General features: G+C 45.0%; 1 protein-coding gene across 2 annotated transcripts; it reads right to left on the reverse strand.

Moving 5' to 3' along the window:
- Nucleotides 1–9856: 9856 nt before the first annotated feature.
- Nucleotides 9857–17368, reverse strand: LOC132539850 (putative tyrosine carboxypeptidase MATCAP2). 2 transcript variants are annotated; one of them, XM_060195836.1, is made up of 3 exons: nt 17176–17368; nt 15879–16000; nt 9857–10301 (listed from the first exon to the last, which is right to left on the reverse strand). In XM_060195836.1, the coding sequence occupies exons 1-3, from the start codon at nt 17204–17206 to the stop codon at nt 10140–10142; spliced, it is 315 nt and encodes a 104-aa protein (XP_060051819.1). In that variant the 5' UTR covers nt 17207–17368; the 3' UTR covers nt 9857–10139. The 2 variants fall into 2 exon arrangements, 1 of the variants encoding a protein (XP_060051819.1); XR_009551118.1 differs by lacking the exons at nt 9857–10301; nt 15879–16000 and adding an exon at nt 16500–17036.
- Between the last annotated feature and the right edge of the window lie 1612 nt (nt 17369–18980).

Here is an 18980-nt window from a genome sequence, read left to right on the forward strand (position 1 = left end):
GCCAAAGTTCTCAGAGGTGGATGCAAATGGAAGCAATTGACTCCGGCAACGTTGGCCTCTGCCTCTCCGTCAAGCACCTTTTTGTTGGGAAGGAGGCCCAGTCCAGATGGCACTCAAGAGCTCCACTCGAGAATGAGGAAATTAAAATCTGTGTACTGGGAAGGTACATTTGAAGGGCTAGAAGAGAAAAAAGGGCTGTTTAATTGTCCTAGGTGTTTACAGTCTGTTCGGATCTGTTTTTGGAAGCTTCCTTCCCAGCTCAGCTCTGGTTTATGGTGGTGCAGGGGATTAAACCTTTGACTTTGGAGCCTCAGGTATGAGAGTCTCTGTGCATAACCATTATGCTATCTACCCTGCTCCTGGCCAAAATTCTTTATGGGGTGTAGAAGGTGGGAGGTCTGGCTTCCATAATTGCTTCTCTGCTGTTTGATCCATAGCCCCTAGCCTGTTTCTATCTTTCCGTAGTGGGGTAGACCTCTGGGGAGGTGAGGTTCCAGGACATATTGGTGAGGTTGTCTGCCTGGGGAAGTCAGGATGGCATCACATTAGTGTCTGCAGCTTGGTGGCTGAGAGTAAGTAAGATATAAAGCAAATTGTTCAATCAACAAGAACCCAAATGTAGGACTAGAGCAAATGAATTTAGGGGTCGTTGTGTGGGAAGAAGCTAGGAAGTCCAGTTCAGACTATACATTCCTTTAGTCTAAGCACTCAATGGTTCAAGTTTGCAGACTGAATGAATTCAGAGACTGGGCTTAATTTTTAAAAAATATTTATTTATTTATTATTGGATAAAAACAGAAATTGAGAGGAGTCAAGATAAAGAAGAGAGACAGAGAGACACCTGCAAAGAAACTCTCATGCCAGAGGCTTCAAAGTCTCAGGTTCAATCCCTCCTCACCAACATAAGCCAGAGCTGCCCACTGCTCTGGAGAGAATCCTCTAGAACTATTTTTCCTTGTTATTGAACAAATATGTATTGGCTGTCTTCTCTCTTTAGAGCTGACACTAGGGGAAGGTAGATGAGACAATAAGGTTAAAGGAATATCTCAGAAACTCAACAGACGTTCAAAGATGCTAATGCCAATTGTCCATAAAGTGATACTGGGCTGGATGTACTGCTTCCTTTTGTGACAGTGGGGCAAAGTGCCTGATGAGATAGAGCCGGTAGGTGTCATTGGGCTGGGGAGACAGCAACAGGTTCTGCAAAAGACTTTCACGCCGGAAGCAGACAGGCTGGCTTCTGAGCAGCTACAGGGTTACGAACACAAGCCCCCACCCACCTTACGACTTTCTGATATGTAAGCTATTGTTGGCTAGTCTTTGTTTTTTGTTGTTGTTGTTGTTGTTATGGATGATAGAAAAATAAGTGAAATGTTTAGTCAACATTTTCTTTCCTCAATCAACTGTTCTTTATTTTTCTATGAACTCCTGAATGGTTGCTTTTCCCCCTTGATATGAACATATAAGTATAAACTAGCTACTTGGTATAAAAAAAGGGGGGGCCGGGTGGTGGCGCAGTGGGTTAAGTGCATGTGGCCCGGATGGAAACTGCTTGTACATGGAAAAGACTTGGCAGGGACCCGAGACCTGGTCTCAGGGCTTGGCAGGCGGGCGCCTTGCCGCTGGGCCGTTTCTCCCACCCACCAGTCCCAGAACAGAAAAGACCAGACAGATACCCGAGACCGGGTCCCGGGGCTCAGCAGGCGGGCGCCTTGCACCTGTGGCCAGTCCTTGGTCCTTTAGCCCTGGGGTCCGGTCCGGGGCCAGGGCAGGAAATACCTCGAGCAGGAAAAGACTTGGCAGGGACCCGAGATCGGGTCCCAGGGCTCGGCAAACTAGCTCTGGGAGGAAGATGCATTTTGTGGGGCGGTGAAGACTTACGTGGCCACCAACCTAGTGAGATTTCTGTGTCCCGGGTTTTGTTCAACCCCTCTGGAGAGGGAGAGACTTACCAGCACTCATGTCATAGGCTAAGCTCTGCCAGGTTTCACCACGTCCTCATAACTTGCCAACATTGAGTGGCTGAAAGGGACTGACCCATGGCATAGGGAGACTGGAGCAAAGGCACAGCTCCAGGACTCCTCTGTCTCTGTGGCCCCCAACCACCAAGCCAGACAACCTGTGGCCTCAGCCATACATGCCTGGTGCTCTGGCTCCTGCCTCTCTCTAGCTCCTGGCCAGGAAGCTTCCAAGAACAGATCCTGTCAGCACACTGCAAACACCCTCCCCCAAATGAACAACAGGCCAGACCAAGGGGCAGCCCCTCCAGTGGGAGCCAGGCCCACCCAGCAGGGCACAGCTGTGTGGTGTCGCCGCCTGGTGGACACGCTGTAGAATGCACCTTCCTGGACACCAGAGCCAACCCAAGGGCTCCCGTATTTCTCCCAATAGCCTCTCATTTGCTCTTCCTGACACAGATCCCGAGAGTAAAACACACAGAGAAACACCACTACACAGCTCAGCTCAGGCTGATGGGAGTGCTGGGGATTGACCCCTGGGTTCTCAAGTCACAGGCATCAAAGTCTTTGGCAGAACTCCTAAGATGGCTCCTATGCTCAAGGTCTTCTTGTTTGAAATCTTTGATTTTATTGTGCTATTATATTTGGACATTAAGAGAGAGAATGAAGCCTGCTAGCTACTAAGGAGTTCTTTTAAAAATGTTTTAGTTTACTCTACTTTGCTAATAGTTATGAGAGATAAGCTTAAAGAAAGATGATAACTACTAGGCTTCACTTCTGCCAAGCTCTCCTTTCTTATTTCCTATGTTGCTATGTTCTACTTTATTGTTATGTTTAGAAATGAGAGCTAGAGATACAGACAGTAAGATAGAGAGAGTGAGAAATGAGACTTCTCTACCTCAAGTTCTGAGGTGACCACAACACTGTGCTCTGGGGAAAAACTATCAGAGTGAGACCAGAACTCTGCTCAGCTCAGACTTTGGATGAACTGGGGACTGAACCTGACGCCTTGAGAACCGCAGGCTGGAAAGCCTTTCCATAACCATGATGCTATCTCCCCAGCCACCAAGGCTTCCTTTCCTCATGAGCCCACAGATTGTTGATTCACGACAAGAATAGGACAACATTGATCCTCCTCGGACACCAGAGGCCTCCGTGTCATTGAGGGGAATGGCTAAGACCCTTCCTGGGCCAAGAGCCGGGAGGACAGGCATCCCTGAAGGAAGCTGTGTGACCTCCAGCTGAAATGCAAAGTCCACAGGCTCTGGGTGGACACTCGCTTCTGCATTCCAGTCTCCCGAGTGGCGAGTGGCGGGCTCTGACCGTAGCCAAACTGCTCTCACCTGTATGGTCAGCACCTGATGGACCCTGTCACCAATCAGCTTGTGCCGCGCCCGGCTTGAAACAGGTAAAGCTGGGTGCGGCTCTGGTAAGAATCAGCCTGTCAGCCCTTAACTTAAATTAGCTGCAACTCCCTGCCCTCCATGTGGCCGCAGGTCTTGTTTTTTTTTATTACGTTTGAGCTCTATAATGGACTTTTTATTACACACCCAGACTCCAGACACCGGCACAGGCTTGAAATTTGGAGGCAGCTGCTGACTGCTGGCCCGATCACAAGCACCAGCCTGGGCCTTCACGCTCGCTACCAGACCTGTGCCCAGCATCCTCTGTGCACAGATGTGCTTTACCACCATTTTCTCACTTTTTTAAAAAATATTTTATTTATTTATTAATGAGAAATGATAGGAGAGAAAGAACCAGACATCACTCTGGTACATGTGCTGCCAAGGATTGAACTCAGAACCTCATGCTTGAGAGCCAAAACCTTATCCACTGTGCCACCTCCCGGACCACCTTCCTTTCTTTTTAAATCTTTCATTTTTAATTTTTCTTGCTTGTATATTTTTTCCCTATCCTTTTTTTTTTTTTTTTTTTTTTAATATGAAGCATTGCTCAACTCTGGCTTATGGTGATGTGGGGGATTGAACCTGGGATATAGGAGTCTCAGGCATGAGAGTCTCTGCATAACAATTATGCTATCTACCATCTACCACCAACTTTTTTTTTTTTTAATGGGAGCACTGATTACTTTTGGCTAATGGTGCTGCAGGGCATTGAACATGGGATTTCAGAACCTCAGGCATGAGAGTATCTTTGCATAAGCACTTTGGTGGCCCCGGCACCTTTTCTAGTTCGGAGACCACTAGGCTGATTGCTGAGGCTCTGTGCCAGCACCTGGAATCCAGGCGTGCTGCTGGTTATTCCTACCCTCACCCCAATTTCGTCCCTTTATTCTCTCTCTTTGATTTTAAGTAAACTGAGAAATGGAAAGGAGGGGAGTGAGATATAGAGGGAGAGAGAAAGAGAGAACCACGCACACCTGCCTCCCCTCTCCTCCCCCTGCATGTGGGGAACGGGGCTCAAACCCTGGTCCTTGTGTATGGACGGCTGTGGACTCCACCAGGTTTGTAGCTGCTCAGCTCCAAGCACAGGTTCTCAAATCTCCTTTTCCCGGAAGGGGCTTTGAGCAGTGCAGGAGACTGAAAGGGACTGAGCCAGGGCACAGGGACAGGGGAGCAAAGACACAGCCCCAGGACACGTCTGTCTCTGTGGCCACCCCACAGGGCCAGGTGACCTGCGGCCTCTGCCACGCAAGGCAGCTGCTCTGGCTCCTGCCTCTAGCTCCTGGGAAGGAAGCTTCCAAGATCAGATCCTGTGAACACCCTCCCCCAAATGAACAACAGGCCAGACCAAGGGCGCCGCCTCAGTGGGAGCCAGGCCCACCCAGCAGGGCACAGCTGTGGGATGTCTCCACCTTGTGGACACACAGTAGAATGCACCTTCTTGGACACCAGCGCCAAGGCAAGGGCTCTGGTATTTCTCCTAATATCCTCTGCATTTTTTCTTCCTGACACAGGTCCCATGAGCATAATGCACAGAGAAACACCACAACACTGCTCAGCTCAGGCTTCCGGATTCCAGGGATTGAACCTATAGGTTCTTGAAGCCACAGTCATCACAGCCACATCATCTTTGACAGAACTCCTAAGATAGCTCCTATGCCTCATGTCTTCTTGTTTTAAATATTGGATTTTATTCTATTAATATATTTGGCTACAGAGGGAGAGAGCTAGAATGAAAGAGAAAGAGAGAGAATGATGCTAGCTACAAAGTTTTCTTCCATCCTGAAGAATTCTTTTAAAAAATATTTTTACTTTCATGTGGTCCGGGAGGTGGCGCAGTGCATAAAGCATTGGACTCTCAAGCATGGGGTCCTGAGTTCAATCCCTGGCAGCACATGTACCAGAGTCATGTCTACTTCTTTCTCTCTCCTCCTTTCTCATTAATAAATAAAATATAAAAATATATATTTCTACTTTCTTAATATTTTTAGTCACGAGAGTATTTTTTTTTACATTTTTTAAAGATTTATTTGTTTATGGTGGATGGAGCGAGAAATATAGAGCAACACTCTGGCACATGGGATGGAAGAAGTTGAACTCAGGACCTCACACTTCGCTGAGCCACCACCACTTCCCGAGAGACAGTTTTAAAGAAAGATGATAAAGTAGGCTTCCACCCAAGCTCTCCCTTTTTATTTACTATGTTAATATATTTTATTTTATTGTTATCTTTGGAGATGAGAGGTAGAGATACAGAGAGTAAGGTACACAGATAATGGGACGGGCAGGGGTAGGTATCATAATGGAGATGCAAAGAGACTCCCCTGAGGTGGCCACGAAACTTGTCACACAGGGCTGAACACTGCTCTGGAAAAAAAAAAATCAGAGTGAGCCCAGAACACAGCTCAGCTCAGACTTATAATGGAGAGCTGGGGACTGAGCCTGAAGCCTTGGAACCTCAGGCTGGAAAGCCTCTCCATAAGCAGGAGGCTACTTCCCCAGCCCTCCTGGTTTCCTTTTTTCATGAGCCCACAGATTGTTGATTCACACCAAGAATGGAGCAGCACTGACCCACCTCCTGAGACACCAGGGACCTTTGTGTCAGGGAAACAGGCAGCTCAGAGCCTTCCTAGGTTCAGAGCTGGAAGGCAAGGCATCCCCCTGAAGCCTGGCCTTGAGCAGTTTCTCAAATCTCCTTTTTCCTGGGGGGGGGGGGGGGGGGGGAGCTGAACAGTGCATTCTCAAGAAAATGTTATCTTTCACATACTTGTGAATTTTATAGTTTTCCTCCTTTTATTGAGTTCTATTTTCATACCATAATGCTCACGAAAAATACTTGGCATGATTTCCTTTTAAATGCACTGAGTCTTGCTTGGAAACTTCTATGACCTGCCCTAGAAATTACGCCATGTACAAAGCAGAAGAATGTGTGTTCTGCTGCTGTTGTATGGGATTCTCTGCAGATGATGTAGACTAATTCTGTGCGATTTTGTTAGATGAGCGTGAGCCATATTGTCATCTCAGGACAAAGTGAAGGTGGGCATGAGCTGCTGGTGACATCACTTCTGACATTGTACCCAGCCCAATAGCTCTTTTCAATTTTTTTATTGGGGAATTAATGTTTTACATTCAACAGTAAATACAAGTTTGTACATGCATAACATTCCCCAGTTTCCCATATAACAATACAACCCCCACGAGGTCCTCTGTCATCCTTCTTGGACCTGCAGGCCAATAGCTCTTTTTGCTTGGTTGTTTTCATATATGCAAACTCTCTTCTGAAGACTAGAAACTCAATGCCAGGATCCGTTTCCTGTCTATTTTTAGCTCGCAAATCTTCCTCCCTTTATGAGAAATGTTTTCAGTTTCTTTTGCAGCTAGCTGACAGACACTGGTATGTCACATTCCACCAGCACTAAATTCAATGTATTACTAACCCCCTGGGTTATTGAATCAGAATGAACAGACTCAGCCAACTGACAGGATTTCTCAAATGCAGTGAATTTTGAATTCAAACATTCTTCAAAAATAAACTTGTGGCTTTCTTAAGGTATTTGTTGTCATATTTATTTTCTAATTTTTATTAGCTAAAAACAGAAGTCGAGAAGGGAGAGAGATACCTGCAGTCCTTTCACCACTTGTGGAGCCTTCCCCCTGCAGGCGGGGTCTGGGGTTTGAATCTGGGTCCTCGCACATGGTAATATGCGCACTCAAGCAGGTGCACCCACCTGATGCCTCGTCTCCAAGTTTGCTGATGAGCCGAACAGCTGCTTTCCTGGTTGTTTGGTTCTCAACAAAGCCTTGCAGTTTAGGAATAAGTTAAAGCGAACACTCAGCTCTTTGCAAGTGATCTTTTGCAAAGAGCTCACTTTATAGTGTTGAGTTGTGTTTTGTTTTTTGTAGTCTGTGCTGGAAGCCAGTTTTGGGGGCTCTCTCTCTCTCTCTCCACTGAGGATTTCATGTCTTCCTCATAAGAGAATCTCTGGTACTCAAGATACATCCTGTCCCTAAAGTTTTTGCATAAAAATTTACTGAATGAACAGGGTAGTAAATTGAGACCAAACTGTCCCTCTCTTTCCCTTCTCTCTGCAACTGAGAGTGCAGTAAATTAAGCTAATTAGGAAAAGGGCGGTGTGTGTGTGTGTGTCCAATGTAACACTACAAATGCAGCTACTAGTAGAACAATCATCCTTTCAATAATTACCACACAAAACAAAACCAGCAAATCATAAAAATATAATTACAGTAGTTCACATACACAGATCTTCCAGACTTCATCTGAGAACCTCAGTGCTACTTCCTTCTACTTCAGCTGACATGAGCTGTCCACAATATGAATTTTTAACTTTTACAAAAGGTGAAAATTTAAAAGTGAGGACTACTGATTTGTTTACAAACATTCATGTTGAATGCTGTCTGATGTGAAAGCCTAAGGAATATCAGCATTTGTATTTCATACAAATGTTAGAATTATAATAAAATTGGTGAAATTCTAATCAAGTCTCTAGCAAATAACCATTATGAGAAGTAATACGATCTTCAACTACTCTCCCAAGTATGGCCTCTGTAATTTTATATTTACTATAACCTTTCATTTTAGGGAACAAAAATGACTTTGATGTTTCATAAGAGAATGTTAAATCTTCAGTCTCAGCTTGTAAAGCTTAGTGCGCCTTAGACATTTTTGCTAAGTTGAAACTATTTTTGGTTCATTGCTAACTTTAAAATTACTATAAGACAATCAATGTAATTTAAAGTAACATTTTAATTTCGGTAGTGCTAATTATTTTTGTCTTTATATCAAAGCAGTAAGGGAAGAAAGTTTCTGCTTTTCTAAACCAGATAGAAAATATCTGTCCATTTAAAAATCCAGACATTAGAACCAATGCAAACCATTAAAGAAATTAAGGTGTCTGGTTTTCCCTTCTGTTTAAGCCACACTGAGTTCAGTAGTTTCACTGCCTACAGATGCTGAGTTTACATGCGTGCTGACTTAAATCACAGGACATCCATGTTGCCAGTTCTGCCTTTTCTTCAATTCTAGTTAGTGGACACTTTTCACTGTCACCTCTGGTAAACCTCAAGTCACAGTCAGAAGACAGTACACAAGGCTGAACTGGCAAGACACTGCCACAAGGAAGTAACGTGCTCAAACTCGAGTGTTTTCTGGTGTTAGTGTTGGTCCACCCTGCAGTGTTCAGGCACAAGGCATGACACGCCTGTAGGCACCTTCCATGCTCCGAAGACCTGGCTTTGCTAATGCCAATGGAAGGTCTGTCAGGTGCTAGTTAGAGTTTATCCTGCAGCTGCGACATTCTTGAGACAGGGCCTTCTATCTACGTGAAAGAGAAAAGTTACATGAGCTGGTCTGCCAAAATAATTTCCAAACAGGACTTTGGATCAGTCTTTGCAGTGTACCACTGTTAGCACCATACACCAGCCTGAATTGAGAACACTCAGAAACACTCAGGAGAAAATACAGTAGCATTTTTTTTTTTTTTTTTTACCAGAGCACTACTCAGCTCTGGCTTATAGTGGTGCGGGGGATTGAACCTGGAACTTGAGGAAGCCTCAGGCATGAAAGTCTGTTTGCATAACCATTATGCTATCTACCCCCGCCCTCAGTAGCAGTTTTGAATGAGTATTTATAGCAGTATTCTCTCTGATCCTTAATATATAACTGCCATAAAAATCATTTGATCCGAAGCACATATCAAAACTGGAACACTGTTGAGACTACATATATAATCTTTTAGCGGAACATAGCAAAGCATCACTGTTTAAAACTGCATTACTTATTGGGTTGAAGGAGACTAGGATGTTAGTAAGATCCACTGAGACAGTGTCATTCCCATTATCAATTGAAAACAGCCAGAATTATCATTTTTGTGAGTCTCTTCAAGGTGACCTTACGCGCTACCCACTCAATATCCAGCTCTGAGATGAACTAGCTCTGTCCGTAACCTGCTAGCTGTTCTGTTTAACAGAACACTGAGTAGATGCTTTCTTCTGTTTTAATGTAGGCAGACACTTTTCCAAAACCTAGACTATCTATGTTACAGTACAGAAGACCCTAATGTGTGGATAATATTGACTTGAGTGTTCTGAGGAGTGGTCTGCAATGCTCAGCTGAAGCTTTAGTTTTATTTGCTGAAACCTTTCAGCAGATAAAAACACCTAAGAGAGAACTGGACACATCAGGTGACTTTCTATTTTAATTCCTATAAGCTCAGAGTGAGAAATGTGTGGATGAGAAGAACGAAAACTTTTCAAAACACTCCTCCCCTCCTTTTTAAACTTACTTAACATGTAGAAGGAATAATCTCAGATAGGACTAATTGTTTTGGGGAGCACTATAACAAAAGCATTTTCTCAAAGGAGTATTAATCCTTCTTCCCAGTGATGCTGTAATCTTGTGAGTCTGAGCAATACTGAAACAGCCTCTGGGGAGAGCGGGCATTGCTGGGCAGGAAGAAACTGAACAGAGACCCGTGCTTACTGCTCAGGAAGTTTACTGCTCCCTGTGACCAATGTTCTTCAAAAATACCCATCAGTAGTATTTCAATCTGATTCTGTTGAGATTCAGAAGAAGGATTCACTTTGCCTCGCAGCCTATGGGAACGCTTTTTTTCAGAAAAAGTCCAGGGTTTGTACTCAACCTAAAGCTTCAGCTGAGCATTGCAGACCCCTCAGGACACTGGAGTCACACTCCCTCTCTCTGAATCTACACCGAGCGGCCCTGCCCCAGAGGCACAGTGAAGCCGCCTGTCCCAGCCGCTCAGGGGATGAGCTCTTGCAGTTCCCTGTCGCTCAGCTCGTTCACGCCCATGATCTTGTCTAACTGCTCCATGTAGCGGTCGTAGTCCTGCAGGAAGTGAGGGACCCTCGTGTTCTCAGTCGCCGCCAATCCTTTCAGCCGATCCACATCTTCGTAAGAGACCTTCAAGGACGAAAGGCGAGTTCGTTAGAGGACGCGACCGCGGGGTGCACAGAGGGCCGCTGACCACAGCCCCGCAGCTGTCCTGCCCCCTCTGCCTCCCGAAGGCCAGTGCTCCTGGGGCCGGCAAAGCCGGAGTGCGGGACTGGCTTTCACGTCGGCTTCTTCCCGCTACTGTGAAGACAGCAGAATAGACACCTGCCTGCTCGCACCGTGACCACACTGAACACAGACCCAGAGTCAGCTTCTGACTTAGTTGTCTACTTTAGACCTACTCTGTGCGCAGAGACTAGACAACTAGATTTACAACTATACACCTGAGCGTATCTCCTGGTGGGGGGGTAAGGTAACATAATGGTTACACCAACAGACTCTCATGCCTGAGGCTCTGAGGTCCCAGGTTCAAACCTCATCCTCTGCACCACCGTAAGCCACAGCTGAGCACAGCTCTGGTAAAAAACAAAAAACAAGACAAACAAAGAACAACTCTCCTGACTACATCTATATACAAGATAGGAAAACTGAAAAGATAAACATCATAGTATTGAATGGGAAAAATTAAGGCTAATAATACAATGGAACTGTTTCTATCCAGTTTGAAATACAGTATGTTTTATGCTAACTTTTCTTGCTTTTCTTGGTATTTTGAATTTTTATTTCTTTTATTATCTTTATTTATTTATTGGATAGAGACAGCCAGAAATTGAGAGGGAAAGGGAGTGATTGACAGACACCTGCAGCCCTGCTCGAAAACCCTCACAAAGCTTCTGCCCTGCAGGTGGGGACTGAGGGCTTGAACCTGGGTCCTTGCTCACTGATTCTAACATGTGCACTCAACCAGGTGCGCCACCACCCTGCCCCATATTTTGAATTTTTCTAAGTATTGAAAAATCACATCTTGGTGTATTGCACCAAAGTCAAAGACTCTGGAGTGAGGGGGGGGGAATACAGGTCCTGGAACAGGATGGAGAGGACCTAGTGGGGGTTGTATTGTTCTGTGGAAAACTGAGAAATGTAATGCAGGTACAAACTGTTGTATTTACTGTCAACTGTAAACCATTAATCCTCCAATAAAGAAATTAAAAAAAAAAAAATCACATCACATCTCTTGCATTAACTGTGTGAGAAGTCAAACTTTCATAGGCACTTCTATTAAGCTTAGCAGTGAGTCCGGGAGGTGGCGCAGCGGCTAGGGCACTGGGTTCTCCAGCAGGAGGTCCCGAGTCCAGTCCCCAGCAAGACTTGTACCAGAGTGACGTCTGGTTCTGTCTCTCTCTCCCCCTATCTTTCTCATTAAAAAGCTTTCCCTCTCTGGTCAGGTATAAGGCAGGGCTGCCCACTCTCACCATTACTATTCAGCATAGTACTGGAGATCCTACCACAGCAATTAGACAAGAGAATTCAGGAGATTCAGAAAAGTTAAGCTGTCACTATTTTCAATATGATTGTAAACATAGATCCTAAAGATTGTGTAGGCAGGCTACAAAGTCAGTATACAAAACATTTCTGTGGCGGGCCAGGTGATGGCGACCCAATTAAGTGCACATAGTACTATGCACAAGGATCCGCACAAGGATCTGGGTTCGAGCAACTGCTCCTCACCTAACAGGAACGCTTCACAAGGGGTGGAGCAGGTCTGCAGGCGCTTATATTTCTATCTCCCCCGCCCCTCTCAATTGTTCTGTCCTATCCAATTAAATGAAAAAAAAAAAGCAGTGGCATTTCTCTATGCAAATACTAAATTAGAAGAAGACATCCAGAAATCAATTAGTTTTACTATAGCAGCAAAAACAATAAAATATTTAGGAATAAAGTTAACAAAGGAAATGAAAGACTAATACATTGAAAACTATGAATCACTCTTCAAGTGAACAAAGAGATACAACGAAATGGGGAGATATTCCACACTCTTGGATTGGAAGAATTAACATCATCAAAATGACCATCCTACCCAGAGACACAAACAGATTTAATGTAACCCCCATGAGGAAACCAGCTCCCCACCTGCAGGGGAGTCGCTTCACAGGCGGTGAAGCAGGTCTGCAGGTGTTTATCTTTCTCTCCCCGTCTTCCCCTCCTCTCTCCATTTCTCTCTGTTCTATTCAACAACGATGACATCAACAAACAATAACTACAACAATAAAAGAACAAGGGCAACAAAAGGGAATAAATATTTTTTAAAAAGCAAGAAATGCAACTTAAAAAAATATTTTATTAACTTTATTTAAATGAGAGAGTGAGCCAGAGACCAGAACACTGCTCAGCTCTGGCTGACGATGGTGCTGGGGATTGAACCTGAGACCTCAGTCTCAATCATTATGCTGTCTCCCCAGCTCAGAAGTGCCACTGTTTTAATCTCCAAAAATTTATTACTACTATTTTTTAATTTTTTAAATTATCTTTATTTATTGGATAGAAATAGCCAGAAACTGAGAGGAAGGGGGAGGCAGAGAGGGAGAGTCAGACACACCTGCAGCCCTGCTTCACCACTTGGGAAGCTTTCCCCTGCAGGTGGGGACTGGGGACTCAAACTCAGGTCCTGTGCATTGTAATATGTGTACACTCAACCAGGTGCGCCATCACCCAGCCCCATCTCCAAAAAATTATAAAAAATGACCCGATCCTAAAAATCTTAATTTTTGCCACCAGGGTTATTGCTGGGCTCAGTGCCTGCACTCTACCACTCCGGGCAGCCAGTTTTTCCCCTTTTTTTTCCCCCTTTCCTATTTTATTCGATAGGACAGAGGAATTCAGAGGGAAAGAGAAGGAGATAGAGAGGGAGAAAGACCTGCTTCACTGCCCGTGAAGCTTTCCCCTGCAGGTGGGGCCAGGGGCTTGAACCTGGGTCCTTGTGCACTGTGATGTGCGTGCCTAACCAGGAGCGCCAACACCTGGCCTCCAACAAGTTATTATAACAAGAAAACTTTTATAAATGTGGTGGCAGATGTAAAATTTTTTGGTGGTGATTTGCAACGTATGTACATATAATGTTGGGGCTGGGCTCACCTGGTAGAGCTAGAGTGTGCACGTTCCCGTGTTTAAGGACACGAGTTCAAGCCCTACCCTGCACCTGGATAGAAGCTTCATGGGAGATGGCACAGTGCTGCACGTGTGTCCTTCCTTCCTCTCTCTCGTCATCTTATTAAGAAAGAAAAAGGAAAAAAGAAAAGAAAAAGGACTGCCAGGAACTGTGGCGTCCCCGTGGAGAACAATCAAAAAACCCCTCCTTTGAGATATCAGCATCGTCTGAGACCGGTGATTCCCAATATTCCGTGCATATTAGAATCAACAGGGGAACTTAAAAAAGGGTCCTGAGGCATGGCTGGAGAGACGGCACAAGGGTTAGAATGCAGAACTTATCAACAGCGGAGAGGCTGGGCGGGTGTGGTCTAGATGCACAGTGGAATACTGCTCAGCTGTAAAAATGGCGACTTCACCGTGTTCAGCCCATCTTGGATGGACCTTGAAAAATTCATGTTAAGTGAAGTAAGTCAGGAACAGAAGGATGAGTATGGGATGATCTCACTCTCGGGCAGAAGTTGAAAAACAAGTTCAGAAGAGAAAACACAAGTAGAACCTGAACTGGAGTTGGTGTACTGCACCAAAGTCAAAGACTCTGGGGTGGGTGGGGGGAGAATACAGGCCCTTCAGAGGACCTAGTGGGGGTTGTAGTATTATGTGGAAAACTGAGGAATGTTATGCATGTACAAACTATTGTATTTACTGTCGAATATAAAATATTAATTCCCCAATAAATTAAAAAAAAACCAAGGGCAACAAAAAGGGAATATTTAAAAGATTTAAAAAAAAAAAAAAAGAAAGCAGGACTTACACATCATACCTAGCACCAAACATGGTAAAGTGGTGTTCTGATCTGTCTCAGAAAATGAGTAAATTAGTCTTAAGAGCTTTTGAGACAACTTTATTTTCCCAACTTTGATATAAATACTGCTCACTGAGCTGAGCTTTTTTCCTGATAAGACTTCCAAATTGTAATGAATATTCACCTTTCTAGTACAGACAGTACTTTTTGTGTGTGTTGTTTTTTGACACTTTCAGCTGCTTAGACAGAAAATCGTATTATTATTGCTGTGAACGGCAGTGTTTCATAAAAATGGAATCAACTGATAGAAAAAAAAATCAACAAGTTTTCTAAGCTTATCAGGGATTATAAACACTTGTTCATCTTCCAGCTGTAATAGACTGTCAATTCTGAGTCCCAATAGTTGTTTCTCAAATATAATCAGTTTGTTTTGCTTTGATAACTTTTATTTTATATCCTTTTAAGAATGAGTAATTCTTTGAAACCTTTTTTTTTTCTCGCTATAACTATTTAAAAGGTAAAGCATGAAAGAAGACAAGTATGTCATACTTCTTTTTCCATGTGCCTTGACCACGAGGCTGATATATGCCATCATCACTATAAAATTATGACAGGGAGGCTGGATGGTGGTTAGTCTGGTTGAGTGCACACATTACAATTCGCAAGGGCCCAGGTTCAAGCCCCAGGTCCCTACCTGCAGGGGCAAGGCTTCAGGAGTGGTGAAGCAGGGATGCAGGTGTCTCTGTCTCTCTCCCTATCACCCCCTTCCCTCTTGGTTTCTGACTATCCCTATCCAATAAAGATAATAAAAAAATAATGAGAGGTAGTCAATATTCAGGAGTAAATAGGCTCACTTGTCCATTACTAGCAATATAATTTATATCATGTAAACACTTCTGGGGTTGAAATGTTATATCGTATTTGGTCACATTTATACTAACTGCTTTGAGATATATATATATCTCTGGGGTGGGTGGGAGTGTTCAAGTCCTGGAACATGATGGTAGAGGAGAACCTAGTGGGGGTTGACTTGTTTTGAGGAAAACTGAGAAGGGTTTCACATGTACAAACTTGCATTTTACTGTCAACTGTAAACCATTAATCCCCCAATAAAGAAACAATTAAATTTTTTTTTTTTTTAAATGATCAAACTCTATAGGCTAGGGGCCAGATGGTGGAGCACCTGGTCAAGCACTCACATTGCAGTGTGCAAGGAGCCGGGTTCAAGTCCTTGGCCCCCACCTGCATGGGGAAAGCTTCATTATATTATATAATATATATATATGTTACTGTTAGTTCATCTTGCAAAAAAAAAAACACATCAGCATGAACTTATGACTTTTTTTAAGGACAGAGAGAAATGGGAGTGAGGAGGGGAAGACAGAGAGGGGGAGAGAGAGAAAGATACCTGCAGACCTTACGTTTTAAGTTGCTTTCTTTGGATATTACTGATGTTACTAAATTATTCCCGTTAGTGTCTGTTAGCTACCATTACCAGATCTGATGGGTTTGTCATTTTCTTTTATGATTTGTATTTTTACTTCACGCTTTTGACTTTTTTTAATGTTTTTTTTTAAAGATATTTATTTCCCTTTTGTTGCCTCTGGACTCTGGCTTTTTGAAGGCAGTATTAGTCTATGCTCTGCAGCACCTTTGGGGCTTTAACCCTGGGAAAAATGCTTGAGCTTAAACATTTTTATTTTCACTTTTTTAAAGTGAAAACTAGTAGTACTTAGCATTTAAGGTTTAGAATTCACCTCAATGTTCCTCTGAGTTGCCCACAGTTCATAATAACTTCTGCACCTTCCTTTCAGCCTTGACTGAAGCCCTGCTGAAGGGTAACTGCTTTGCCAGCACCTGTTCCGTCTCTGGAACCTTCCTAAGACGCAGAAGCACAGAGCAAACAACAACATATGTAAGTAACACCAAGTAAAGCCACATGGGCTTTTCAAGAAAGTCACAGAGCCAATACAGAAAACTGATGAAATAAGCTTTTATTGCTACTTCGCATAATCATTTTATACATATAGTATGTATATATTTTCTTCACCCAAACTTATTAGTGGTTTACTCCACTTTTAAATGACATTTAAGTTTTTTTATATTTATTTATTTCCCCTGTCGTTGTTCTTGTTTTATTGTTGTAGTGAATTGTTGTTGTTACTATTGATGTCGTCGTTGTTGGATAGGACAGAGAGACATGGAGAGAGGAGGGGAAGACAGACAGGGGGAGAGAAAGACAGACACCTGCAGACCTGCTTCACCGCCTGGGAAGCGACTCCCCTGCAGGTGGGGAGCCGGGGGCTCGAACCGGGATCCTCACGCCGGTTCCTGCGCTTTGCGTCACCTGCGCTTAACCCGCTGCGCTACCGCCCGACTCCCTTAAATAACATTTATTATATTATATTGATTTTAACCAGAGACACACACAGAGGGAAAGCTTCACGAGCGGTGAAGCAGGGCTGCAGGGGGCCCTCTCCCTCTCGACCAACCCCATCCCTCTCAATTTCTGTCTCTATCCAATAATAAGTAAAATAATAATAATAATAATAAAAGTCATAAGAAAACCCAACTAGAAATGAACCTGAATATTCCTTTCCCTAGTCACCGGTGTCCCATGTTATTTCTCGTAGCTGCCTTGTAACAACATTCTTAGGTTCACTTCCCCCCTTTTCGTCTTTCTCAGCTCCGGCCCATGGCGGTGCGGGGGGCTGAACCTGGGGCCCCGGAGCCCAGGAACGAGTCTCCGCAGCCCGCAGCCCGCAGCCCGCAGCCCGGGCTCGGTGCCCAGCGCCCGAGGCTCCGAAAGGCGGCGGGGCGGCCCTGGTTGAGCGCCCGCTTTACTCCAGTGCAAGAGCCCGGGTTCGAGCCCCCAGCGCCCACCGCAGGCGTCCCTCCGCTCTCCAGTTCTGTTGCTACCCAATAGTAAAGAAATAAAAGAGAAACAGCTCTCGAGCAAGTCGCCGGGAAACGCCAGCAGGCCCCGCCGGGCCAGGCGCCCCGTCCTCCACCCCCCGCCATGTCAGGGGCCCCGCGCCCGCACGGCCGCGTTACTTTGACTCTTCTCTGCATGTGGCTCCGCCATTCCCTCTGCACCACCAGCGACTCGTCCGCGTCCTCATCAAACACGTCTCCCTCCTCCCCAGGATCTGTGATCAAAGACGCAGCTTGAACACCACGACATAGCAGCGCTCAACACCTGGCGCGGGCGCGCCGGAAACGGCGGGCAACTCCTTCCGGTCCAAGAGGCCGGGCTGAGATTGGGAATGGGGGGGCGGGGCTAGGGCAGCTGCGCATGCGCGAGCTGGCTCGAGATCGGGGCAGGGAATTCGCGTGGGCAGACGTCTCGCGGTCTCTCTGCGCCCTGGGGGTTGTTGTGGGCGGTTTCTGATGACGCGACGGTGGGCGTGTCCGTGGGCGTGGCGGCGGAGGCTCCTCTCCTGCCCGCAATGGCGTCCGCGCTTGGGAGCCTCGGAGCCGGCGGGACCCTGCGGAACCGCGTCACTGGCCCAGGACATCCTCGCACTGAAAGGACGGCGGCGGGATGTCTTTCGTTTCTTAAGAGCAAAGGACAATAGAATCGGAAAGTTAGATACTGTGGCCATTTTGAGCCCCATCACAGTACTTTAAGGAAAGGAATATATTATTTATATTTATATCTATATTTATAGGTTCAAGTACCTGCCACGCCCCCCCTTCTCCATTTACACCCTAAAAGTAGACTCTTGGCACCAGTGAGATGATGGGGCATGTTAGGAATGAAATGACACCACACATGTTGTTTCTGTTATACCCGTTCTATTTCTGTGGTTTTGTAGTAATGATGATTTTATTTTTGTAAAGCTTTTTTTTTTTTTTTTTTTTTCTGAGCATCTACACTGTGCCAGGCACTATGAAAATAATAACCCAAGTAAAGCAAGGGGACTCCTGAGGGTGTGAGCAAAAATAGCTAGTGCAGATGGCAATTTCATGGTTATTATTACTATTATCTGGGATGCATTGGATCGACCTTCCCGTGGTGCCTCCCGTGAGTCCCCATTCATTGGGGAAACTCACGATCCTTGCTAGCCGACTGAATCCACATGGATCCCAGTCACTTTCAAAGCCAGCAACAAGCAGCTCCTGACAGCTTTCAACCTGACGCTGTGGACTGGCTACGGAAGAAGGGCAAACGCTAGAAGAAGATTACTATTATTATTATTTATGTATTTGAGGGCTGTTGAGATTTGGCTCTTGTTGATCCCTGGCATGGAACCTCTCACATGTCCTGTGTGCTGACCCTGATTATAATTATTTGAAAAAGTGTATCTGCACTGATTTGTTTTGCAGGTTCTCGGGCTACGTAGAAAACATTCTATAGTTGACAGCAAAGAATGCTAAAATCGTATTTGTTTATTATTTTTTAAAAATTATTTGTTTGTTTACTTTAATGACAGAAAACTAGAGAGAGAAACCAGAGCACTGCTCAGCTCTGGCTTATGGTAGTGCTGGGGGGTTGAACCTGGGACCTCAGAGCCTCATGTGTGAGAGTCTTTTGCGGAACCATGATGCTGACTCTCCAGCCCCAACAAAAATACTTGAACAGACAAAAAAAAAAAAAAAAAAAAGATGCTATCAATCATATCCTCTGATCACTGTTCAACAAAGTCAGTATTAAATATAAAAGTATTTCCAGGAAGTTGGGCGATAGTGCAGCGGGTTAAGCGCACGTGAGGCAAAGCGCAGGGACCGGCGTAAGGATCCCGGTTCGAGCCCCCGGCTCCCCACCTGCAGGGGAGTCGCTTCACAGATGGTGAAGCAGGTCTGCAGGTGTCTGTCTTTCTCTCCCCCTCTCTGTTTCCCTCCGTTTTGCTCTGTCC

The sequence above is a fragment of the Erinaceus europaeus genome, chromosome 8, assembly GCF_950295315.1.
Source record: "Erinaceus europaeus chromosome 8, mEriEur2.1, whole genome shotgun sequence".
NCBI lineage: Eukaryota > Metazoa > Chordata > Mammalia > Eulipotyphla > Erinaceidae > Erinaceus > Erinaceus europaeus.

Excerpts from the sequence above, each read along its gene's own strand:
- LOC132539850 (XM_060195836.1), bottom strand. The coding sequence starts at position 17,206 with ATGGCGGAGCCACATGCAGAGAAGAGTCAAA. Across the intron at positions 16,001-17,175 it reads ACATGCAGAGAAGAGTCAAA|GAAGGTTCCAGAGACGGAAC; the intron begins GTAACGCGGCCG and ends TCTGCGTCTTAG. Across the intron at positions 10,302-15,878 it reads CAACTCAGAGGAACATTGAG|GTCTCTTACGAAGATGTGGA; the intron begins GTGAATTCTAAA and ends TCGTCCTTGAAG.